At 43.6% G+C, this 27,110-nt stretch overlaps 1 protein-coding gene across 2 annotated transcripts in view; it reads left to right on the top strand.

Moving 5' to 3' along the window:
* FIBP (FGF1 intracellular binding protein) overlaps positions 1 to 25,116 on the top strand; it is a 60,159-nt gene extending 35,043 nt beyond the window's left edge. For both annotated transcript variants that reach the window (XM_082269768.1, XM_082269769.1), the window contains exons 4-11: positions 5,738 to 5,864; positions 5,999 to 6,099; positions 7,963 to 8,096; positions 9,419 to 9,524; positions 14,775 to 14,838; positions 16,189 to 16,275; positions 19,785 to 19,882; positions 24,830 to 25,116. In XM_082269768.1, the coding sequence (XP_082125894.1) occupies positions 5,738 to 5,864; positions 5,999 to 6,099; positions 7,963 to 8,096; positions 9,419 to 9,524; positions 14,775 to 14,838; positions 16,189 to 16,275; positions 19,785 to 19,882; positions 24,830 to 24,899 (787 nt within the window). In that variant the 3' untranslated portion in view covers positions 24,900 to 25,116. The remainder of the gene's footprint in view (positions 1 to 5,737; positions 5,865 to 5,998; positions 6,100 to 7,962; positions 8,097 to 9,418; positions 9,525 to 14,774; positions 14,839 to 16,188; positions 16,276 to 19,784; positions 19,883 to 24,829) is intronic.
* The last annotated feature ends 1,994 nt before the right edge of the window (positions 25,117 to 27,110 follow it).

The raw sequence follows: 27,110 nt of genomic DNA, 5'->3' as shown, positions 1-27,110 counted from the left end.
TAGCCTGTACACCTGAGCGTTTTCAAGGGGTCAGGGATTAGGCATTGTGTGAACACCAACCCAGTGGCTTGATTGCTCTGCATTGCATTTGAGAAACAGAGTAACATGTACACTTTTCCCTCTACATGTTTATGATCACTTTAACCCTCACCCTAAGGCCCCTTTCACATGGTGCGGACTGTGCCAGTAATCTGTCCTCTGAGCAGGCGGATGACTGGTCCGCCTTCACTTTGCTTATGAAGAGCGGACACTAACACAGCACGCTCTCCTCAATGGATGGTAGGATGTAAAAGGACCACCTGTCCGTTAACACCCAACTGCCATCTGATCCAATTCGCTAGATGGTTGGGGAACGGATCTCCATTAGTTTTGTTTTTAGCAGATCAGATTGGATGTCGGTGGGTGTAAATAGACACATGTGTACACTCATTGCTCTATAGAGGACAATAGTGGGTCCAATCGGGTCCGCCTTAAAATCTGACTGATGGAAACCATCGTTCTGCGTGTGTGAAAGCTGCCTAACTCTCCTTTATTTAAATTTAAACCCTTCAATTGTATGTTACCCTAAATATTTTTTTTTTTCGATTTGTGTTCAAATATGTATATTTAAAAAAATTAGTCTCTCATTTTTGTGTACATCTTTAATCTGAAATACCTGGTTGATCCTGCCAGCAACCTTACTTCCTTGTGCTCAAATGACCACACAAAGCACAGAAGCTAATCTGTGTTGGTGTGGTCAGTTTGTAGCCTTTGGCTGGCCATTCAAGTACAGGAAACTGTGCAGACACAATGCATGCCTGTATTGGGTATTCTGTTGAGCCACTACACCTCCCGACCAGTCGCAGCCTGCCTCTGGCACACACCCACTCCCAATCACAGTTTGCCTTTTGAACACGCCTCTTGCTCACGAACAGCCTGCATCTTATCTCAGGCTGAGGAGACTATGCAATACAGGCAAACTGTTTGTCTGCACAGTGTCCTGCAACCCCGCCCCCCACTATCAGAAAGAGGAAATGCATGGTCACATGTCAAAACATTTTAACCTTGTGAAAACAGTAAGAACAATTTTTTCTCAAATCATCTTCCAGGACAGCCTCTGAGACCTGGAGCTCCTCCCTTCAGGACAGGAAATGCGTAAACAATCCAACATAAAAGGCGGTCCTCCAGGCCCACACCTCAGTGTTAATGTTTCCTCCGGAAGAATAGATTGCATGTGGAAGGAAGATGGTGGAGCTCCAGGTCTTAGAGGTTTACCTAGAAAGCTTCCCTAACAGTTACAGCTGTACCACCTTTGCCTGGCACAATCCCTCCCTGGGGAAATGGAGTAGGGCTGTGTACTTTCTTGTCTTCCCCCTCAGGGAGAGAGATGATGACGGGTGACTGATTACCAGCTCCCGCTGTGTGGCCTTGCTGGCTCAGCGTTCCTCCCTGGGTGATGAAGATAAGCCTGGAGTGTCACTTCTGGGTGGGGGAGCCAGTGCGTTCAACGCTGGTTAAACCGCTAACTGCAAAACTGCATAGGCAGAACAGGGAAGGTGTTTTTTCTTACTGAGCTATAGGTATAGTCTCAGTTGTCAGTGGCACTCTTTTGGTTGTTTCCCTGTTGGTTGTAAATGGGATAGGGCCTGGTCTCAAATGCTTTTGTTTGTCTCCTGTTTAACATAGGTTAAAGCCCAGGCAAAGACTGACGTGGTGGCCCCCAGGAGGAAATGTGCTGCTAGGCTAAGCTCTTCATGGGAAAAGCCCTTATGCCATAGCTGTGTGGATAGTCTAGTTCAAGATGAATCTGTTACCGCATGTAATAAAATTTTTTCATCTGTTAAAGATGAAATGGCTTCAACTTTTAAATCTTTTAAGGGATTGATAGACAAAATGTAGGGTCCTGAGGTGCCCATTATACCGATCCCCACCCATGGGGGGGGTGTGAGAGAGAATCCAGAAGAGGATCCCATGTCCCAAGCTACTTTGCAGGCCAATTCGACTTTAGAGGATTACTTAAGAGGAGAAGGTGACTCTTCCCAGGGGCTCAAGATACAAGCTGTACCTAGATGATGTGGATGATCTGATTTAAAGCCATCTATAACACCTTGGAAATTGAGGAAGAGAGGGTACAGCTGTCACGACCTGATGCATCAAGGTGTCAAAGAAGTCTGATATGGCCTTTGATGATATAGGGGCCCTGAGGGACCCAATGGACAAAAGAGGCGGTATCCTACTCCGCAGCACTTGGGACTCAGTCTGCCTACCTCCGGCCTTAGCAGCAACTTGCGTTGCCAGAAATGTGAAATGCTGGCTTTCTCAGCTTTAGTTACACCTCTCGCCCGGGAATTCTAGGCAGCAGATTTTAAAATCCTTTCCTTCTTCTGTTTAAAAAAGTAGATTACTTGACAGATTCCTCGGTAAAATCAGTCAAATTAGCATCCAGGTCCTCTGCATTGGTGAACCCTTGCAAGAAGAGCCCTGTGGTTGAAAACTTGGACAAAGGGACTAAACTGTGCCTTTACAGTATTCCCTTTTCAGGGGATCATCTTTTTTGGTTTACGGCCTAGTGGAGGCTTTGGAACCCATGGCAGACAAAAAGAAAGCCTTCCGTAGTCCAAAAGGAGGACCAATAGCCAGAGATCCTTTCAAGGCCAAAGGCAACAAACTCAACAAGACAGAGCTAGGCGCCTGAAAAGAACATTGGACAGGTCATAAAGGAAGAGGAAGAATGTATTATTCAATCCTCCTCAAAAACCACAGTCCACAATGTTTACAGGTTGGAGTTCGGGTCAGTTCCCCCCACAAGGGTACTAGTGACAAGCCTCCCCCGAGATCGGGAAAAGGCAGAAGCAAGTTGTCTCCTAATTGGGGATCTCGTCAATCAGAGGGTCCTCACCCAAATTCCCCAGTTGGTGCAGGGACAGGGATTTTAGCCCCATGTCTTTTGTGGTAAAAAGGCCATCAAGCAAATTTCGCCTGATCCTGAATCTTCGCTGATCGAGAGGTCAATGTGGTGGTGACGAGCTCAGCACAATCTGTGCAGAGGCCTAGAATGGACCACTCCACAGACCGTGATCCTTACTACTGATGTTAGTCATTTCGGTTGGGGTGCACATTTGGGCAGCAGGGTAGCCCAGGGGACCTGGTCCCCAAGAGAAGTTTAGATGCCTTTAAACCAGAGTTTTTAGCAGTCCAGCGGGCAGTGAATAGTTTCCAGGGGGATCTCGAGGACTCTCACCTCCATGTTCCCTCAGACAACGTAACCATGGTTGCATACATCAACAAGCAGGGTGTTACAAGGAGTCAGCCATTGCAAACAGTTGTGGGCAACATTTTTTTCTTGGGCCAAACAGAAGTTGGCTTCAGTCTAAGCCATTCACCTGAAATGGTCTCAAAATTTGCTGGCAGATTTGTTCAGTCGTCACGACGAATGGTCTCTTAGTCAAGAGGGATTTGCAATCAATATTCAAAATCAAAAGTGGGGGATACAGGAAATAGATCTCTTCGCATCCCAGAAGAACAGCAAAGTCCAGTTTTTTCTCCCTAAATCCAAGGAATCAGGCAATAAGGATAGATGCCTTTGATATTCCTTTCTCCCAGGGAGGCTAATTTAGCAAGTACTTTGGAAATTCCTCTGAGAAAAGCCCAGCCTCATCTTGGTGGCCCCTTTTTGACCAAAAAAGCCATGGTTCTCTTTGCTGCAAAGCCTGGCTGCAGTGCCCCCAATCCCTCTTCCAGAGGATGAGGACTTGATCTCTCAGAGAAAAGTTCTTTACCCCTAGGTGACCACGTTAAAGCTGTCCGCCTGGCTTCTGAGGAACAGCTCCTAAAAACTCAGGGTTTTTCAGAAAAGATGGTGAAAACCTGTTAGCTGCCGCAAGCCTGTTACTAGGGCCATCTACTCCAAGTATGGAAAAAGTTCAACTCCTGGATGTCAGACCAAGGCTGCGGATTCCCAGATATCCTGGCAATCTTGGGGCAGACCTGGGGCTCTTTGTTAGCGCCCTCGACCTCGGGCCCTTAGCATTTTCCTCCAGAACCCTCTACAGCAAGATCCTTTTGGATGTGATTTCTTTAAGGCTTTTTCCTGATCTAAGCCAGCAGCAATTAGGTCCTGTCTAGCCTGGGCTCTTTCCTTTGTCCTTAAAGCATTATTATTATACCTTTTTAAACCCATTGAGGAATCCTCAATTAAATGGCTAACCCTAAAAACTGTTTTCTTGGTGGCAATCATGTCCGCCCAATGGGTCAATGAGTTGCAGGCTCTTTCTAGTAGGGAGCCATTCTTGTCATATTTGAGGATTGGATAATGTTCAGGGCAGATCCTGCGTTTCTCCTTTCATAGTTCCCAGGATATCATCTTACCCACCTTCTATTCCGCTCCTGCTAATAAGGAAGAGAAAATGTTCAGTCAGTTAAACATTAGAAGAAATCTTTTATTTTATATTATTAGTTCTAAAGAAATTAGTCGTATTCTTTGTTTAAAGTTTTTTCGGGGGACGCTGAGGGCACCATCATAGCTAGATGGATTAGATTAGCTATTGCTGAATGTTATAGCCAGCAAGGAACTCCGCCTCCATTCATCAACACTAACTCAACCAGAGCCTTGTCGCCATAATGGGCAGAGAGAGCTGGTGCCTTGCCAGAGCAGATTTACAAAGCTGCTACGTGGTCCAGCTACTCTACCTTTGCGAAGCACTATCGCCTGGATCTGCTTACAGGCAAAGATCAGGCATATGGACGTAAGGTCTTCCAGGCAGTGGTCCCGCCCTAAGGGGTAAGTTCTTGCGCATCGTCTCAGAGGCTATCATGGAAGACAAATTTGAGAAAACCGGAGTTAGACTTACTGGTAACTCATTTTCTAGGAGTCTTTCAGGACAGCCAGGATTCCCCCCTGAAGTTATTTCTGGCTTTATATTATCATGCTGTCATTATTGTTTTTTGTCTTCTAGTGCCTTCCTATGGTTCTGGGTGATACTGAGGTGTGGGCCTGGAGGACTGCCTTTTAATGTTGGATTGTTTTACGTGTTTCCTGTCCCTAAGGGTGGAGCTGTAGGTCTCAGAGGCTGTCCTGGAAGGCTCTTAGAAAAGGAGTTTCCGATAAGCCTAATTTGGGTTTTCTGAAACTAGCAAAAGCAGTAAGTTGTAATTTTGGTAGAAAGTGTCTATAACACAATCTGTTCACAACATCTTTAAATACTAGGCATACTTGCACCCAATTCCTTTGTGCTAAAACTAAGCCTGAATTCACATATATGCAAATTGGATGCATTTTAACTGCATCCAATTCGCATAATGTGAGTGTGACCGGTTTTCAATGGAGCTGGTCCACACATGTCCGGGGTGGCTGTGGTGCGGTTTTGAAAAGGGTTCTGTGGGTTTTGGGTCCGATTCAGGTGAAAATTCAGGGAAACATTTGATCTGAACTGGTGAACAGAAATGTACAGGACACCGGACTGCAACCAAAAGCTGCAAATATATGAACCCAGCCTTCGGGTCCTGCGCTACAAGGTACTGGTTGTGGACAAAAAAATGATCAAGGTATTTAGCTTGTGAAAGAAGCCTGAGCACCTGGAAGAAAGTCGCTTAACATGCAGACAAAAGCAAGGCAGCAGCTGGCACTGGTGGGTGTTGAACCCAGCAATGAATAACAATAATGTTCATTATTTGGCTATTCTAAAGTCTTGTATGATCATTTTTATCCAAACTGTATTCCCTTTTTTGATTACTGAATGTTACTTGATTTTCCTTATAGGTATTATGCATTTGATGAAGCCTTTGTCCGGGAAGTTCTTGGTAAAAAGCTTTCAAAAGGAACTAAAAAAGATCTGGATGACATAAGTGCAAAGACTGGAGTGACCCTGAAAAGCTGCAGGAGACAGGTACTTTCCTTTTTTATAAGCTACTGTATGTTTTTTTTATATTTTCTTTTATTACATGAACAAACTTGCTCTAGTCAGTACTACCTTAATACTGTATATGTGTTTCAAATTTCTTCTTTTTTTTTTTTGTACAGTTCGACAATTTCAAGCGAGTGTTCAAGGTGGTTGAAGAAATGAGGGGCAATTTAGTCGAGAACATTCAGCAGAATTTTCTGTTATCAGACAAGCTAGCCAGGTCTGTCTGCTTTCCTTTTATTTGTGTTTTTCTGACACTTCGCTATAATTTATGGGAAACTTTCCAACATCTAGGTACAGATTTGTCTGGCCAAATGAAAAAAAAAGCAAGACTATGGATGTGGATGTTAAGGGTTTGGAGAGAGTGTACTAAGAAAGGTTCTTTGATTTCTTGACATGCTGACATCAGGATATAGGGATGTGGAAAGAGGCTGTGACCTATATTTATAATCATCTGGAGCCATTTTTGGCATTTGTAGATAGCCGTGTACAGGGCCATCTTTAGTGCAGGACAAACGCGGCAGCTTCCCAGGCCTAGTCATGTTGTGGACCAAAAGCAGCTGCCCCTTGAGTTTGTGCTGCCTGCAAAATAGTTAATAAGTGGATTCAGGGGGTCCAAAGAAAATGTTTGCCCAGGGTCCAATCAATATTAAAGATGGCCCTGACAGTAAAAATAGACTAAATGTAGTGTGGTGGTGATTGTAAAAAGACAACCCATTAAACTTTGATTTGTTATGATCAGAATATAAAGAACATCGAACCTGGAATTTTGTTAGTAGATATTTTTTTCCCAGTAAAGTTATATTGCTGTTGCTTGTGCTTTGGGGTTGCGTACTTAGATCATTATAGTTTTCTTTAGCCCATGTTCACATTGGTTCGATTTGACATGCGATTTGATGTGTCAAATCGGAGGCAATTACATCATCCGAATCAGTGTGACGCTGACTTTGCGGTGCCGCACAGATTCCTAAAAATAGTTTCTGTACGACTTTTGGCGACTTCGTGGGGTGATTTCAATAGACATCTGTGCAGGAACCCGCACAGATGTCTGTGAAATCGCCCCTGAAGTTGGACTGAAATGTTGGCTTGAAATAGTGCAAGTTCAAAATGGCCTCAGTGTAAACCTAGGTTTAATGAGACACTGCCAAGTTGTGCATCAGGGGCAAGTAACAATGTCTGGTTCTTTTTTTTTTTTTCTGCTTACAGTGCCACACTCCCTTGCTGTCTCCCTGATGCAGAATATCAGTCTAAGCTCTGTTGTCAGCTAGTAACTTAAGCCTCGTACACACGCAACTAATTTCCGCCGACCGGTCGTCCGTCTTTTGTCCAGAGTGGTGTCTGTTGGTTGGAATGTGCTCTAGACTGCACACACATTTTCCCGCACGACAGAATTCTACTTCAGAAGTGATGTCATGGGTTGGATTGCTTTGTATGTGTTCTTTCATCTCTGAGCATGCCTAGTCTTGCTCATAAGATATTTCCCCATCGAAATCTGTACTGACTGCACGAAAATCGGACGTGTTTTGACGGAGGACAAAAATGTTATAGCCTGCACACCAGGATTTTTTCGGCCGAAAAGTCGGAGTCGGTTGTCGAGAGCACCATACTAACAAGCCGAAAATCGGCAGATCGGTCGTCGGACGAAAATTCCCGGCCGAATTTCCACTCGTGTGTACGGGGCTTTAGTTTAGATGGGAATGATATCACACCCCACTCTTCACATGATGGTGTTAGGGCTCTGGGATTGGCTTCACAGGTTTGTGCACTGTTACATGGTAGAGGTCACATGCTGCTCCATACAGATGGTACAGAGCATGGCTCACTAAGTATAACTGCCTGAGGCGGTTATATCTGCAGGCACTGTCCATTTCTTCTGAATAGGAAAAGTGACCGTGTCTCTTTAACATGCGGTGTGGAGACAGGTAAATTGGCTTTTCCTAGGGGACAGTTCAGAGAATGTGGCAGGGAGTGTTTCTTGGCAGAAGAGATTTTGGCAAAAGCATAAGTAGGTGCTTTGATGTTTATTCATGTTTCCTACATTTGCTATTTTAAGTTTTGCTGACCATGTGTTTTCCTTCCTTAGGGATTATGCTGCAATAGTTTTCTTTGCAAACAGTCGTTTCGAAACTGGGAAACGAAAACTTCAGTACTTGACATTTGAAGACTTTGCTACCTGTGCTGAACATTTAATTCAAAACTGGACTCTGGGAGCAGTGGGTATGTAAATAGGAAGTGTGTTTGTGTGCGTGTGTGTGTGTGTGTGTGTGTGTGTGTATATAGTTATATCTAACAGCATCAGAGTTAGATAAAGCGTATAGATAGTAAATTTCACTTTTTATAAACAAGAGAACCTCAAATGATGTCTATTATAAGGTCACGTACTATGTTCAGGAAACCTTTTCTAAACGCTAAGCTCACCTTTAGGAGCATGTTGCATGTTACACTCGTATTTAGGGTGTAAAATGCTCCTATACACCCACCTCTTGCCGCCAGTGTTCCCTGCTCTGAAACAATGGGTAGGGGATCTGCCCCCACCACCACACACACTGTCATTTTTTTTCTTTTTTTAACAGTGTGGTTGTGCAGGGCTTTGCACACACAGCCCCATCGTTCATTCACAGTTGCCTGTGAATGAATGAACCACAAGTACCATTGGCCGCAGCAGTTGGCTAGAGTTCCTAATGAACTGCGGGAGTACAGGTGAGTGGAGGTACAGGCAGACAGCTGACCAAGTCTGCAAGATCCTGGCATTGCACCTGCGATCTGCTGATGACAGGTGCAATGCTTCACAGGCTGAAGCACTGACCTACTTAAAGTTGACCTTCACCTTCACTTTTCACATTCCCTGATAGAACGGTTTACGCCTTCCTTTGACAAATATATATAATTTTTTTTTTTGGTAAATGCCTTCTTGAGCCTCCCCTCCCTCTGTCACCTAGGATAGAATGATATAGCTTGTTCCTTCCACTGCCAGCAGGCTCCTTGGAAATTAATGTCATATATTCTAGGCCCACAATCGTGTGCATTTTCACCCAGAGCTTTAGCTGGGGAATTGTATTGTTTACAAGTTGCTAAAGTATCATGTAAACTTGTAAACAACGTGATTCCCCGTCTTAAGAGCTGGGTTAAGATGTACATAATTGGTGGCTCATACGCACCCAACACACTAACCGGGGAATCATATTTTTTACACATTTCTGATACTATGGGAACTTGTAACCAAAACCATTCCCCTGCTGAAACTCTGGGCTTGCATGTGCGACTCATCATAGCAAACCAGAAAGGAAGCTGGATTATTCTTTTGCCCTTATTAAAAAATGTCACTAGGGCAGAGACCAGTCACTTAAAAATTTCAACAGAGTGCAAGAAAACGTTACACTGCATGTAAAGGTATGTATGTGTTTAAAAATTGCAATAACTTTTTGGCTTTTTGAATTGCTATGAAGTATGCCGTGTTTTGGCTTTAGAGAAAACTGATGGTATTTTCACATATTTATTCACTTGATCTTCAATAATACAATTTTCTTTTTTGCCTTAAGATGTAGCAGAAGACATGGATATGGATTTGGATAAGGAATTTCTGCAGGATCTAAAGGACCTGAAAATCCTGATAACAGACAAAGACCTTCTGGATCAGCATAAGAGGTGATTAGTTTGGAAGACTGCAAACAGATAATAACAACATAGTATTTAACAACTTCCCTACCGGCGCATTGTAAAATGATGCTGACAGGAACGCTTTCTCCTTCCGGGCGGACGTCCTATGACGTCGGTCCATTCTCGCCGCTCTCCCGTGCCCTCGGGGGCAAGCAGCATGGTGATCGGGGATGAGGCGTGTCATCGGGACACAGCCCATCCCCGATCAGTGTAAAGAGCCAATCAAAATGGCTCTTTAACATGTGACCGGCTGTGTCTAATCACAGCCGGCCACATGCACTGTCCTTGTACATGCGCTCATGCGTGTCCACAGGGGCGCGCAGAATGGGGATCAGGGGTGGAGAGTGTCACTCTGACACAGCCCATCCCCGTTAAGGGCAAAGAGCCAATGAAATTGTCTCTTTACCACGTGACCAGCTGTGTCCAATCACAGCTGGTCACAGTATGTAAACAAGCTGCAGTAACTAGCTGTTACCAGGCTCTCCTCCTCACACACCGATCCTGTGTGAGGAGGAGATTGCGGTAACAGCTAGTTACCGCTACAGCACAAAGTAAAACACACTGATTGCCCACTAATAAAGAGTACCGGTCACCAGCCCATCAAAGTACCTGTCACCGGCCCTACAAAGTACCTGTCACCAGCCCTCAGGGTACCCAAGTACCTGTCATTGGAGCACCCGAGTACCTATCTGCAGCCCATCAGAGTACCGGAGTACATATCTGCAGCCCAGAGCACCCGAGTTCCTGTCTCCAGTGCATCAGAGTACCCGAGTACCTATATCAGATTACCTGTCTCCAGCCCATCAGATTACCCGAGTACCTGTCTGCAGCCCATCAAGAGTACCTGAGTACCCATCTGCAGCCTATGCCTCATAGATTATACATTGGGGTGTTTGCTTTCCAAAATGGAGTAATTTTGTGGGCGTTTCCATTGTCCTTGTGTTCCAGGGCCTTCAAAAGTGTGATAGGTTGTAATGAAATGTATGCTCCTATAACGCCTTTTAGATGCTACTTGGATGTTGGCCTCTGTATGTGGCCAGACTTTTATGTGGCCAGGCTGTGGAAAAGTCTCACACATGTGGTATAGCCATACTCTGGAGCAGTAGCAGAATGTGTTTTGGTGTGTAATTTTTGCTATGTACGTGCTATGTGTTGGAAATATCCTATAAATTGACAACTTTGTGTAAAAAAAAAAAAAAAATAGGTTTTCATTTTCTTTCCACATTTTCCAAAAACATGTGGGAAAAAATGACATGTTTAAAAAACTCATTATGCTTTGTAGAATATATGTTGAGGTGTTTGCTTTAAAAAAAATGGGTAATTTTGTGGGTAATTCGATTGTCCTGGTGCTCAAGGGCCTTAAAAACTGTGATGTGAATTATATGTGTCATTTATGCTCCTAGAACACCTGATGGTGCTCCCTGCATGTTGGGCCTCTGTTTGTGGGCAAGCTGTGTAAAAGTCTCACACGTGGTATCCCCATACTCAGGAGGAGTAGCAGATTGTATTTTGGGGTGTAGTTGCAAGTATGCATATGCTGTGTGTGAGAAATAACTTGTTATGACAATTTTGTGTAAAAAAAAAAAAAAAAATGTATTTCTTCATTTTCCCAAGAATTGTGGGATAAAAAATTACAACTTAAAAAAAATCACCATGCCTCTTACTAAATACCTTGGACTGTCTACTTTTCAAAAAGGGGTAATTTTGGGGGTATTTGTACTGTCCTGACATTTCAGGGCCTCAAGAAATGAGATAGGCCGTCGGTACATCAGGTGTGATTAGGTGTAAGCAATTTTCAATGATTGGCATCATAGCTTGTATAACTTTCACACAGACTAAATAATATCCACTAATTTGGGTTATGGTTATTCTTACCAAAGATATGTAGCAGTATAAATTTTGGCCCAAATTTCTAAAAAAATATATATTTTTGCAAAATTTTATAATAGAAACTAAAAAAAAAGTGTGTTTTTTTTTTTTCTTCAAAATGTCGCTCTTTTTTCACTTACCGGTATCGCAAAAAATAAAAAAACCCAGTGGAGATTAAATACCACCAAAAGAAAGGTCTATTTGTGATAAATTGATTGGGTACAGCGTTGCATGACTGATTGTCATTCAGTGTGACAGCGCTTGAAAGCTGAAGATTGGCCTGGGCAAAAAGGGGGTGAAAGTGCCCTGTATTGAAGTGGTTAAATGTAACTTGGACTTTGCATTGTGGAGTTTTCTAGACCTGTAGGGATGTCACCACTGCAGCCCTGCATGAAAAACACTCACCTCTAGAACTCCAGGTGCTAACCAAAGGGACCTTAACCATGCTCCACAAATTCAGCAGGATATATATATATATATATATATATATATATATATATATATATATATATATATATATATATATATATATATATATATATATATATATAATAATGCTGAGCAAAGGACACTGCAGCCCCTCCTAGGACTGCCCCTCTCTAACAATTCCAGTTGATCAAGTCCTGTGATCCAGATTGTATTAGGTGAAAAGTTAAAAATGAGAGGTCCTAGGATTAGTGTGCTTTGTCCAGTTTTAGTAAAGTTGTATGTGATCTGACATCACTGGTTTGTGTCTTCCTGCTTTCCAGACCCGCGTGTACTGTGTTTTACTAGCTGTAGAGTGCTTTCCAGGTCCAAAGCTATGGCGCAGTCTCAGGTGTGACCCTGTCTCTGAAGACTCACTTTTTTGAGTAAGGCCGTTCACTCTAAAGCATCAGGAGATACCTCCTACTTTTTATACTGCTGAACACCTTTCAGATTTACCACCACTGCCAGTTTTACCAAGGTACAGGTTAAAGGCCAAGTTCACCTTTTAAAAAATAATAATTGCACATAGGTTTGCAGATAAAAAATTAGCATTTTTTTATTTTCTGGTGCCTGCAGAGCATTGCACCCATGATCAGCAAATTGCAGGTGCAATATCAGGCTCCTGCAGAATCTCAGTATTGCTGTCTGCCCATACCTTCCATATGGGCAGACAGTTGCTATAGAGCAGGAAGATCAATGAAATATAAGAGCGCTCACCAGCACCTTCACAATTCATTGGGAACTACAAGCCATCTGCCGCGGTGGAAGACTGTAGTTGTAGTTCATTAATTCTCAGATCAATGTGGATGAATAATATGGCGGGGCACTTTTTAAATTGTGACAGCGGGTGCGGAGAGAAGATCCCCCGCCTACTGTCAGTGGGGGGAATCAGGGGTGCATGCAGGTGCTCTTTGGTTACATGTTGAACCCTATATACGGGTGTAACATGTTACGAAAGATGAACTTATCCTTTAAGGCTAAGGGATCCATTCTGTTTCTACTGCTTAGCCACAGTGGTCTCCTCCAGTCACTTAAAATCCTCATTAGCACCAACTGCCCAGGTTTGTAAGTACCTGAGGCCCAGCTGCATTACTGTTGTGTGGGTGCAGTATGTCACTAAGACCTAAGAGGGGACAGTCCTGCTGTCATGAGTGAGCCCAGTCTCCCCTGGTGATTCTGGGGCATTTTCTCTCAGGAGGAACTGGTGCTTGTAATCTGGAACCATTGTTATAGAGTCTGTTTAGCTCTGCTCTTGATACCGTGATTAGCAAGGTCATGGGTGCCCAGAGCGTTGTACCCTGTCCACACACCCACTTCCTTCTTTAGGAGAATCCCCTGTTCTTAGTTTCTATTATTTCTCACGTTACATTGTACCTTTAGCATCCTTCCTGTCCAGAGGGACTTACTGACTTATAGTGTCATCCAGGAGCAGTTATGGCTCTCCATTATCTGGCCTCTTGGCTTCCTTCATAGGCACCTGCTACCTCCCAGAGCAATGGCCCTTGTGTTCACCCTAGTGCCCTTTCGAAGAGTTGTTTTTTTTTTGGATCCTTGCACTCGGCTATCTTCAGAAAGGGCCAAACACCTGCAAGATTTTACAAAATAGGGCTTCACAGGTGTCTGTTGTGGGTAGCTACCTGTCACCGGTGGGCTTTAGCTAAAGCCCCACTAAAAAGGTTGTACACTCTATGTACCATTGGGCCATATAGCAACAGTCAGGGTATCCACCCCTTTCATCCTGTCAGGGGTATGCAAGGTGTTGGTCTCCCCTTTTTTATGGCATCAACTAATTTGAGTAAAACTGAAGATTTTGTAACCCAAGTTATATTATTAACCTTATTTTCATGTAACAAATGTTCTATAAAACTAAGTTTTGCCAAAATTTTGTTCATTGAGATATTAAAAACTTTTCAAAAGGGTAGTACTCGTTTTATGCTGAGCACTGTATTTAGCAAGATTTGTTGCCTGGCTAGGCAGCCTCCTCCTAATTCTTTCCCTGAATCCTAAGAGTTGGGGGTCTAAGGCCCCTTTCACATGGGGCTGATCCGTTTTGACAGACTCCGTGGGCTCAGTAGGGATCACTCCGCTGATCCCCGCTGAGCAGGCGGATGGCAGGACCGTTTCCACTCACTGTGTAGAGACGGACCTGTCAGAGTCTCGTTCTCCTCTGTCCATTTTCATCCTATCCCACTCGACCCGCTGGGCGGATGGCAAACGTATCGCCATAGGCCTGTTTTCAGCGGATCTTGTCGGATCGGATGCCATGGGGGGGTGTCAGCGGACATATGTCCACTGATATCCGCCTCCCCATAGAGGAGAAAAGGTGACCCAATTGGGTCCACCTGAAAAACGGACAGGCGGACCTGATCGGTCCGATCATGTGAAAGGGCCTTAGGCTTGTGTTTTGCAATCCTGTTTTTAGTCTCATGTGCCTGGAGGCTTGCTCCAGTGTTTTCTTATGTTGATGACATGTTTGGTTTTTTATCTCCCTTAATTCTATAGTTATGTTGTTCAGCCCTTACTGTATCTGAATTGCTGTGTGTCTTAATAAAGAAACAAAATAAGATTTTTGTACTTACTGTAAAATAATGATTGGGGGTGGCACTTTGTTTTCCATAGACCTAAAACTTACATTTCATAAAAACATGCAGTGCTCCTAGAGGTGACCTTTGGAGGAAAGATACATAATATCCTGTAGCCTAATGGGGTCTTTAATGCAAAGGAGACATGCAGTGTCTCTTTTGCAATAAAATACACTTACCTGCCTGCTCACGATCCCTTGTTCGAAGACTGGTACATGGAAGAAGCCAGGAAGAAGGTGTTGATTTTGATCAACTGCTAACAACATATCATGTGGTGTGCTGGCAGTGAAGTTGATTTATTTTTACTTTTTCCTTCCAGCTTGGTATGTACATCTTTAAGAGGAAAAATTGGCGTGTTTCATGAAATGGAAACAAATTTTAAGGTAAGCAAAGTAATAAAAAAAAATATATATATATAGCACTACTCCCTGGGGAGCTGCTTGAAGCGGGTTCCCCTGGGTTAGCCATAGCAACAACTTAGCAATTCAAAGTACTTTAAGCATTTGGCTCATTCAGGAAACAGTCCAGGGGATGTTTTTCTTTTTTTTTAGGTAGGAGAAGGGATAAGTGGGATACTCTGCATCATACAACTGAATGAACTATGCACAATTTTAGGACTTCTAACTATGTTGAGTGCAACAAGGCCGCTGCTTCACCTTTCCACTGTAGTGAAGTATTTGATAAGCAAACTGTATAGTGAATTCCTCTTCAGGGCCCCGCTTGGCACTCCCTTTACCCCCACTCTTCAGGGTTCTACTTGGCACCCCCTTTACTTTTGCATACTGTGTGAGCTGACCTTCTATCCTCTGACTTCTCTGGAGTGGTCCCCCTACCTGGGCGGACCCCTTGGTAAGCCCCCTGGTACTCACGGACACTGTTTTTCCCAGAGGACTCTGCCAGCAGCTCCACCGTCAGCTTTCCAGGATCCATCAGGCTCATCTCCACACCTGGCTCACTAGGCCGACTGCCCGTGACCACCTTCCTCAGACAGCAGGAGGAGAGACAGCCGTCGCCCTCCTCCTGGGACTCTGATTCCAGCCAAAGAAGCCCTGTCACATGTGCCCATGGCTTTTATGGTCAATCCCAGGATGCACTGCGGTAGTGCCCTCCCACTGGAACTGCCACAAAAGCCTATTTGCCACTGGCCAGGTTTCCACCACTGTCCAACAGGCTCCCCTATTGGATACAGAGGGGATACTCCCTCAGACCAAGTGACTCACACCTAGACACATGCAACAGGCATGACTAACAGATCAGGCTCACACACACACACACACACACCATTGAAGGGCCTATCTATGCATATATACAATAACTATACCAGCAACAAAGTATTGGTCCATATTTAGCAAAGCTGGAAATGGAAATAGAAACTTGACCAAAAGCTAACAAACTGTATTCTATAAGCCATACTTATACTGAATGCCTATGAAAGTAATGTGTGGTCTTACCAACCAAACTTGAGCCTGGGAAGCAGTGGGGCCACACTGTCAACCAAATGATTGGATTTCTTTTTGCATATTGGTGTGGGCTAGATTTTAGACCCCTCAGCAGATGGCAAAAAAAAAATGGTGCCTTAGGACTTTTTGGCAAGTGCACATTGGTTTTAGTTTTTTAGTTCTTCTATTTCATACAGAAATATAAAATGACATTTGACTGGTTTTGAAATGAATAATCCTGTTTTGCTCTGCTCTAGTCCTTATTCAGTAAATTAGCCCCATTTTGTTTTACAGACTCTCTCTCGAGCTTTGGTGAATATTGGAACCAGCCTCACTCATAATAAGGATGTTAGAGACTTCTTCATTGATCTTGTGGAAAAGGTAATAATACATTTCCTGCCACTTGCTCCTGTTTATAGCTCACTCTTTGATGTTTATAACGTGTAATTTGTCTTGAGATGCTTGTGCAAAATGTATTGTAACTTTTGTAACTGACTTGTCTTGCATAACTTTACATGTTCAGAGGAAGATTATGCACTGTGTATTTCTGTAAGTTTGTGTTTAAACAATAATCATGTTGCTCGGCACTTGGGGATTGAGATATGAGTTGAAACCAGCAAGTAGCCATTTTGTTTAGGTAGTTATGATTTTAAATGTGCAGACAGAAGTACTGATTAGCTTTGGCTATTGATTGAAGTGCCAAGAGGTGACTTGTATTGGAGAAAGCAGTTGTAGGGTTAATTGCATATTTCACTTGTCTTCAGCACAGTTCAACTACATAATAACATTTCTTTAAGTATTCATATTATCTATTGATATTTTCATCTTCAATTAGTGTAATCGAGTCTGTGTCACACTTTTTGATCCTGTAGTTTGATGAGCTGACCAATGACTTTTGTTCAATGTACCTTGTCTATCAGAGTATCCCAAAGAACTGTTCTTGTTACTCTTAGTAGTGAGATTTCTATTTCCTTACTACAGCACTACATTTAAAGAATGAATCAAAATCCAGTTTTTGTGAAAAAAAAAAACACTTCAAACATTTTGAAGCCCAGTATATATTTATGTATGTGGCTTGGTCCAAGTACCTGTCAATTCTTAACTTCAGGCCCTCAAAGTGTGCTCAGGCCCTTCCTTTTCTGCCTCTGGTACCCCACTACTATGGATTATCTTATCAATATTTGGGCTTAAATGGGGGCTGGCCTAAACGTAAAGTATATGTACAGTAAGGCTCCATTCCACTTGTATGACTCCAAAGTTGCGCTGACTTTGGAGTACAACTTTGGTGCAACTTTGACGCAATCTTCAATGGGTGCAACTTGGATACGACTTTGGCTTTGACCAATGATAATGGAAAACTGTTGAATTGTTTACCGTTCAGGTACAGCTTTCATGCAACTTTTGAGGCTTAATATTGAAATCCTTGGCCCTCATGTTGCATGAAAGTCGGCCCAGAGTCTCTGACTGCTCTAAAGGACACCTTAGAAATTACTGTACGGACTCTGTAGGAGTTTGGTTGGATATTGAACTTCCAAAAATCTCTGGTTCCGCCCACCAGGTTGGACTATCTGGGTCTGACTCCGGACTCGGCTTCAGCCAGGGTGTTTCTTCCGGGGGAAAAAAACTCCAAAAGCTGCAGGATGCAATGTGGCTTCTGTTGTCCAGCAGTCGGTCATCTTTTAGGACTTGCATGCGGGTGCTGTGCCTGATGGTGTCTACCTTCGAGGCGGTCCTGTTTGCACAGTTCCACTCGAGATCTCTGCAAAGAGATATTCTTGCTAAGTGGGACAAGAATCCACAGTCTCTAGACAATCTGATCCTGTTGAGCCGAGATATGAGAGGATCCCTGCTATGGTGGCTTTGCTCTCCGGCGCTTTGACAGGGCAAAACCTTCCTTCCCCTGTACTGGACTGTGGTCTCCACGGTTGCCAGCCTGTCCGGGTGGGGGAGGCATTTTGGGGTGCCCAGTAAGGATTCAATGGGACAATGCCATGGCCGTGGCATATGTCAATCACCAAGAGGGAACAAGAAGTGTCCTGGCGGCTTGGGAGGTAGCTGACATTCTAAGGTTCAGCTGTGTCTTTGGTGGGGAACTTCCGCGGTGGACCTGTTGGCCTTTCGTCTTAACAGGAAGGTACATAGAATTGAGGCAAGGTCTCGGGATCCTCTGGCCTATGCCACAGACACACTGGTAGCTCCTTGGGGCTGGTATGATCTGATATACGCCTTTCCCCTGCTAAAACTTCTGCCGAGTCTTCTGCGAAGGATCGAGGCAGAAGGGATCCCGTTATCCTAGTGGCTTCAGACTGGCCTCGCCAGTCTTGGTATGCCGATCTGGTACAGCCCGTCACTGATGCCTCTTGGAGACTTCCTCTCAGAGAAGATCTATTGGCCCAAGGGCCAATCTTCCATCCTGCTTTACAGTCGCTGGCTTTAATGACTTGGCTGTTGAAAGCCAGGTGCTGAAGCATAGGGGGTTGTCTAAATCGGTGATTCCCATCCTTTGGCTACGCATTCTTTGGTTCGCATCTTTATTCATTGGGTTCTCCCCATTTGGCTCCCCCAGTTCGGTCTCCGTTGCCTCCGTGGGATCTCAATTTGGTGTGGTCGGTTCTCCAGTAACCGCCTTTCAAAAATATTCGCAAGCTTCCTCTGCTTACATTGTCCCGAAAGGTAGCCTTCTGGTGGCTAATACTTCTGCACGCAGTGTGTCTGAGCTGGCGGCATTGTCTTGTCGTTCATCTTACCTGGTGGCTCACAGAGATAAAGTGCTTTGCCCCTTGTCAGTCTTTCCTTCCTAAGGTTATTCCTGGTTTCCATCTGAATGAAGAGATTGTGTTGCCTTCCCTGTGTCCTAAGTCTAAACATCCTAGGGGGATTGCCTTGCACTCTCTGGATGTGGGTCAGGGCGTACCTTGCAGCAACCGAATCGTTTAGAAAATCAGCCTTACGGTTTGTCCTTACAGATGGACCTCGCAAGTGACCATTTCTAGATGAACAAGACAGACGGTAGTGCAGGCCTATTCCATCAAGAGTCAGGTTCCTCCATTCCCTGTTAAGGCGCTTTCTAAACGGGCGCTTAGTGCCTCTTGGGCTTTCCGCCATCAGGCGTCAGTGATGCAGGTTTGCAAGGTGGTCATCTGGTCGTCTGTGCACGTTTTCACAAAACTTTATAAAGTAGATGTACTGGCATCTGCGGATGCTGCTTTTGACCGCAAGGTTTTGTAGGCTGCTGTTTGAGAGGACCTGGTCCTCTTTGAGGGTGTATTGTTTTCAGGTGAGTTCCAGTTGTTCCTAGTTGAGCTCCATGTTACCTGGTTGGCTAGGTTTAGCCTTTTGGGGATTTTTTTCTGCTGTGTTTTTTCTCACCCCTCATGTTTGACACTGCTTTGGGACGTCCCAATGGTTAAGAAGATTCTGGAGCTGTGTCCATCAATGAACGAAAGAGAAAATTGGATTTTTGTCTTACCGTAAAATCCTTTTCTCTGATGTCCATTGATGGACACAGTACCCACCCCTCTATTGAGTTGGGTTATTTTCTTCTGACACTGCTTGCAACAAAACAATGCCTATAGCAGAGTGTGGGAGTATATCCACTTGGACTGCCCCACAGGCGTGGTAAAACTTTTTCCTGCCTAGTGTCCTACTCCTGTATGGGGCAGCATAACCCAATGGTTAGGAAGATTCTGGAGCTGTGTCTGTCAATTAACATCAGAGGAAAGGATTTTACGGTAAAACAAAAATTCTATTATTTCTCCCCTTCCCGGTACTGTTTGCATGTGCTGTGTATTAATAATACATCTGATTGGATTTTGTCCCGTTTTTATTATAAACTGTACCTTTTGTAATAAATAACAGACCTTTTTCCTTCCTTTTTTATTTTCATGCAGTTTATAGAGCCCTGTAAAGCTGCTAACTGGGCTTTTTCGGATGTTCAACTGTTTCTCACTCAGTACACAGCATCTGCTCGTGCTCTTGACGCCTTCAAGTGAGTGTTTTATTGGTCTCCCTGCTGTCACTGTTACATCCTGTCCTTTTCCTCACAACTCTCTTCATATGTCTTTTCTTCCTGATAGTTCTGCCATAACAATTATACTTTTACATTTCCTTTGGTTTCTTCTTTTTTATATTTCTTTTTAATCGGCCTTACCTGATTGAGATAGATGTTCATGGAGACATCATGACTCTGCATATATTGTTTTTTTATATGTGACCTTTCTAAAATCCAGAAAATGTTCAGTGAAAAACGCAGCTCATGCAAATCACTGAATCTCATCCTCCTAGGTTTGTCATTTAAAGTGATACTAAAGACTTTTTTATTTCATTAAAATAGCAAACATGTTATACACACCTGTTCTGTGCAATGGTTTTGCACAGACCAGCCCGGATCTTCGTCTTATGGGGTTCTCCATTGGCGCTCCTGGCTCCTCCCCCCCACCTGGTGCCCCCATAGGAAGCCGCTTCCTATAAGGGCACTCATGCTTGCTCGATTCCGAGGTGGGCTGTGTACATCTATTCAGACACACTGCCCCCCCCCCCCCCCCCACTCTCTGATCACAGGTTTTGACAGACAGCAGCAGAGCCAGTAGCTCCCGCTGCTCTCAGCCAAGCCTGTGAGACCCGGGAGAGATAAAATGTTTTTTACCTTCATGCAGAGAATGCATTAAAATGGCTGTAAAGGCTCAAGGTTTTTTACCTTCATGCATTCTATGCAAGAAGGTAAAAAGCCTTCTGTGTGCAGCACCCCCCAGCCCCCCTAATACTTACCTGATCCCTATCCAATCAGGTATCTTGATTCAATTCAGCAATGTGCACAACCTCGGCTCTCCAGGGATTCTCGAGCCGCGGCTGTGTGTGTGAATGGACACGCAGAGCAGTGGCTCATGAGCGCTTCTGCTCTGGTCCCCTGCTGTGGGGGGCACTCAGCAGGAGGGAGGGGCTTGGAGCGTCGCTGGAGGACCTGAGAAGAGGAGGATCCGGGCTGCTCTAGGCAAAACCACTGCACAGAGCAGGTCAGAGTCCCGAACGAAGCCGTATTCGGCTTCGATCGGGTCTCCGATGAAGTAACCCAGAAGCAACGTCAAAATTGCAGATTTTGGTGTTTCGAAAACTATTAAATGCAAAGGAGGAATTTGGGGTCTTTTTGACCCCAGATACCTCCATAAAGAGTGATCAGATTTTTTTAATTTGATTTTTATTATTTTTTTTTTTTTTTTTAAAGGAACAGTGAAAAATATAAAAAATAAAATAAATGGGGGAAAAAAACGTTTAACTCTCCCCCAATCCTGTATGCTCACACACCAAAGAAAATGCATACGTAAGTCGTGGCAGCAAATGTAAATGGTGATCAAATCACACGTGAGGTATCGCCGCGATCGCAGAGCGAGAGCAATGTATCTGGCAAAAGACCTCCTCTGTAATTCTAAACTGGTAACCGTTAAAAATATTTAAAGCGCTGGGGTTATGGAACGTCTTTATACTTTCTGACAAGGGTAAATCACTGATGTGTGACTAATTCTTGGCCTGATGCCACCGGTGGGGTAGTCCATGCGGGGGGTTTCCCCTCCTCTTCCCTTTTTCCCTTCAGTTCATGTCTCAGTACTGTTTGTTGTTGTACTTTATTGACGTGTGCATTATGGCTGTCTTGCCTATCGTTTCTCCTTTTAAATAAAATATTTGAAAAAAAAAAAATATTTAAAGCGTCGCCTATAGAAATTTCGAAGTATCGTAGTTTGTCGCTTTTCCATGAGTGTGCGCAATTTTACTGTAACATGCTAGGTATCTATTTACTCAACGTGACCTCATCTTTCACAATAAACAAAAAAAATTGGGCTAACTTTTACTTTTTTTTTTTTTTCTTTTTTAGTTCAGTGAAGTGTATTTTTTCCAAAAGAATTGCGTTTAAGAAACTGCTGTGCAATTACCGTGTTGAGTCTTTGCTAAAAAAAAAAAAAATTATATATATCCACTTCCCACCCGCCCTATAACAGATTGACGGTGGGAATGTGGTTGTATTATCCTGACCGGACGTCTTATCCTGACCGGACACAGAGCGGCGATCGGTGATGCATCTCCGATCTCGGTAAAGAGACTACTGACGTAGCTCTTTACCATGTGACCAGCCGTGTCCAATCACGGCTGGTCGCATAGTAAACAGAAACAGCCGTTGATCGGCTTTACTTAGTTCGTGCCTGACAGGCACGAGTAAAGGAGCGCCGATCATTGATTACCAGTGCAGACCCTTGGGGGGGGGGTGGGGGGGGGGAGATGCCACTAGAACCACCAGGGATGCCCACTATGACCCCAGGCATACCCACTATGACCCCAGGGATGCCCACTATGGCCACCAGGGATGGCAATCAGGGCTCAGGGAGCCCCCCATTGCCCTCCCCATCAGTGCTGCCCGCCAGTGCCCTCCCTATCAGTGCTGCCCACAAGTACCCATCATTGCCATCTTTCAGTGTCGCCCACCAGTGCCCATTGCCCACCAGTGCCGCCTATCAGTGCCGCCCATCAGTGCCCGTCAGTGCCACCTATCAGTGCCCGTCAGTGCCACCTATCAGTGCCCATCAATGCCGCCTATCAGTGCCTATCAGTGCCGCCTATCAGTGCCCACCAATGCTGCATATCTGTGCTACCTAACAGTGCCACATATCAGTGCCACCCCATCAGTGCCTCTTCATCAGTGCCTGTCAGTGCAGTCTCATCAGTGCTCATCAGTGCAGGAAAAAACATATTTATTTACAAAATTGTATAACATAAACAACTTTTTTTTTTTTCAAACTTTTCAGTATTTTTTTATTTGTTTAGCAAAAAGGAAAAAACCCAGAGGTGATCAAATACCACCAAAAGAAATCTCTATTTGTGGGGGGAAAATGACATAAATTTGGTGTAGGTACAGTGTTGCATGATCGCGCAATTGTCATTCAAAATGCAACAGCGCTAAAAGGGGAAAATTGGCCTGGGCAGGAAGGGAGGAAAGTGCCCTGTATTGAAGTGTGTGTGTGTGTGTGTATATATATATATTTCATTTCTGGGGATTCTAAGCAATTTTCTAGCAAAAAAATACTGATTTTACCCTGTAAATAACATGTGTCAGTAATAGGCTTGGCCCTTAAGTGGTTCAATTTATGTTCATAAATAATAAAAGGCATTGTTATTCATGGTCAGTAAACATTAGATGACTGACACCTGGGACGGCTGTTTTTTGCTCCATTCTCTGATGCCTGTGACCATATCTGTAGACAAATGCAGTATTAAAATCTACCTGCCTCTGCAGATTATTAAACCTTTGTTAGCCTGCGGCCTGTAACTTGTATCTAAAGCTTATGAACCATGTCTGTATTTACTGCATGCTCCACTAACAGTGTCCAGGATCCATCTAGTGTGTAATGAGTAGCGATACGTCACAGCACTTGCAGATGCTGAAGTATGCAATGTTTTAACTTGACTCTCTGTGAAGCCTATACTTTGTTGAGACACTTGGCTCAATACACCTGATCTGTGCCATGGATCACTTGGCAGCAGCAAATTGTGCTGAGCTTTTTTTCATGCCTATCGGTTTATTATTATGATCAGTAGGTTTCTATTTTAAAATGCAAATAGTAGACAATGGAGGATTTGGAAGTGCAGATGTTGCTCTGCACACCAATTGCATGCCAGGTGTCATGTTATATTAGGAAGGACAGAAAATAAATGCCGGCATGTGGTTAGTTCAGGGCTTGACAAATTTGCCTGAAATCTAGGAGCCAGCTAAAAAAGTTAGGAGCCAGCTTTAGTTAATAAAACGGATACTAAATTTACACATAACTACGACTAGAACCCCACTCTCCTCTATAGCGCAATTGGATGGAAACAGACTGTCTCTTTCCATCCGCTGCCATCTGATCCGATCCACGGTCGGGATGGATAGAAAATAGAACAAACATCCGTCTGTTTTTGGCGGACAGGATCAGATGGCGGCAGATTACTGCTCCATAGAGGAGAATGAAGGGTCCGATCAGGTCTGCCTGAAAAACTGACAGGCGGACCTGATCAGACAGCCCGTGTGAAAGGGGCCTTTGGCTGTGGCATGGCGATGAGGGGAAAGAAAAAAAAATATATATGTATATAAATATATAATTTTTTTTTCATAACAATAATTGAAAAAAAAAAGAAAAATAATTTTTTTTAATAATTTAAAAAAAAAAGAAAAAAATTATTTTTTTTTTTTTTTTTAATTTAAAAAATAAATTAATAATAACCACACTCCCTGTCCACTTACCTTTAAGCAAAGGTAACTGGATAGGGAGATGAAGCCTGCAAAACTTTCCTCTCATTGCATTGAGAACAGGCAGTGGAAAGTCATTACTCCCGGCCACCACAAGAGGGCGCCAGTTCCCCATTGGAAGCCTCTCTCACTCACAGAAGAAGGCCGAAAAGCCAGGGCCTCAATTTTTGGACGGCGCGGAAGTCCGTGCACTCGGGGAGGAGGTGGGGCGCAAAAAAGACAGGACACCTCCTGCAGGGCACCCCAGGCACCAGGTCGCTAATTCTAGTTGCAAATGCGACCTGGCGCCCGGGGTTTGTCGAGGTGCCATTTTTAAGTACATGATTTGGGACTAGGCCAAGATGATGCCCCTGGCAGTTGCAGAGAATCTTGAGGGACTGATATTAGAAGGTTGCATCTGAAATCCCGACTGACCTGTTCTGCCTGAATAGTTTTCTGACACCAGTTCTGAGGTGCTACATGAGACCAGGTGATCAATGCATTGGCTTTGGTCACATGACTAAGCGCCAGTATGATGTCAAATTACATTTTGGAAAAGAAAACCTTTTCAGCTCTGTCATACATTTTTACTCACAGTATGACAGTATGGGATATATATAATCGGTGTTTGCATTGAAAAAATATGTCTATTTAAAGTCTTTTATTTGTTCTGTTCTTTTTCCTCAGGCAGCAAGCTCTCTGGGAGAGATATATGGGAACTTTACGAAGCTGTCTTATGAAAATGTACCACAACTAATGTACACTGGAACATGCTCATGGCTGTAAACTCAAGTAGACTTCCATCGATCACATGGCAGATGACCTGTACTAAGAGATGCATATAAGCTGCCAGTGCTAACTTGTTAATGAAAATGCTATGTGCTTGGCTGTCCCTGATTTTAGCACTCTCCTAGTCACCAACCTAGAATAAACATGGAGCATGCATAGTCAAGACTTTGTTTCAGCCAGCAGCTTAAAAGCAAGGAGCTTAGATTGGATCAGCATGACAGACAAAAAACTAGCATTTTTATGAGAGTTTAGCAATGGCAGCCCACGTATTTTTCTTACAACTGGTTTACTTTACATCTCAGAATAGGATATGGCACTCTTTAATATCTGTGTCTTATTAATGTACCTGTTAAAGTGTATGTATATATGTAAATATAGAACCTATATTGATTCTGTTCCTACCTTTTTTTAAATAAAGTTATCTTAAAATAGACCATTTGTTTCTGAAGGGTTGTCACTCAGAAAATCACTCTATTCTAAATAAGTGGAGGGTATTGACAAGTCGTTGTGCCTCCAGTAATCTTAAAGTATATCTATGGTCAAAACCTAAACTCTTATATTAATACATTTGTTTTTTAAACATTTCCAGTTTACTCCTATTAGGGTCCTTTCACAAGGGCGGTCCATATGTCCGTTTATCATCCCATCCGTTTGCAGATGAAAAACGGACATAATGTATGTCAATGGGATTGCGGATGTCAGGGGATGACCATCCGCTGACATCCGATTTGCGTCCTTTCCGTTCAGTTCCGTTTTTTTGGAACGGAAGAGAACCCTATTTTTCTTCCGTTTAAAAACGGATGTCAGCAGTTTCATCTGCTGACATCAACAATCCCTTTGACATACATTATCTCCATTTATCATCCGCAAACGGATGGGATGATAAACGGACAAACGGAACGGACCCTCCAAAAGTGCATCCGTGTCCTTTTAAAAAAAAAAAAAAAAAAAAGTCACTGAGCGGAGGAAAAAACTGAAAGGACCCTTATTCTGAACGATCTTGACAGTTGTAAACTTACTTTATAAAGATCCCCACACATTAACCACTTCCGGACCGCTTACATTATATTTACTGCAGCAGGGTGACTCCTACAGGCAAAACAACGTATGTCTACATCGCTCGCCTGAGGGCAGCTAGGGGGCAAGCACGCGCCGCCGGCGGCTTGCTCTCGCCCCCGATCGTCAGAGGGGAAGCCAATGCGGGTGTCAGGCGGCTCCGATTGCCGCCTGACACCGCGATCGTTCCCTGCTGAGAGAGGACGGTCGGCTGTTGTAAACACAGCCGACCGTCCTTCTACCTGGGATGATCACAGAGCGCCTGTGATCCTGCTATATATGATCGCATGTCTCTGTGATCATTTCACAAACCACGCCCCCTACACTTAGAATCACTCCCCTAGGCTCACACTTAACCCCTTGATCACCCATAGGGTTAACCACTTCCCTGCCAGTTTCATTATTACAGTAACACTGCATATTTTTAGCACTGATTACTGTAGTAATGTCACTGGTACCCCCAAAAGTGTCAAAAATGTCAGTTAGGGGTCTAATCTGTCCACCGCAATGTCGCAGTCCTGCAAAAAATCGCAGATCGCCGCCATTACTAGTAAAAAAAAAATAAATAAATAAAATTGACATAAATCTTTCCCGTAGTTAGTAGACGCGATAACTTTTGCGCAAACCAATCAAAATACGCTTATTGCGATTTTTTTTTTTCTACCAAAAATATGTAGCAGGAAACAAATTGGCCTAAAATGTTAAATTTAGATTTTTAAATTATTGTTTTTTTGAGAATGTCATATAGCAGAATGTAAAAAATATTTATTTATTTTTTTTTTTTTCAAAATTGTTGCTCTTTTTTTGTTTATAGCCCAAAAAATAAAAATTGCACAGCTGATCAAATAAAACCAAAAGAAAGCTCTATTTATGGGGAAAAAAGGATATAAATTTTGTTTGGGTACAGCATCGCATGTCCGCGCAAGTTTCCGTTAAGATAACGCAGTGCCGAATTGCAAAATAGGGCCTGGTAAGGAAGGGGGCAAATCCTTCCAGTCTTAGGGCTCTTTCACACGGGCGGTCCGCTTGTCTGCAAATCATCCCATCTGTTTGCGGATGATTTGCGGACATAATGTGTAGCATATGTCTATGGCATTGCGGATGTCAGCGGAATACCATCCGC

This window comes from Pelophylax lessonae, assembly GCF_965119305.1.
Source record: "Pelophylax lessonae genome assembly, chromosome: 10".
In the NCBI taxonomy this organism is placed as follows: Eukaryota; Metazoa; Chordata; class Amphibia; order Anura; family Ranidae; genus Pelophylax; species Pelophylax lessonae.
Note: the sequence above shows the minus strand (reverse complement) of the source record. Positions and strands in the feature narration are given on the sequence as shown.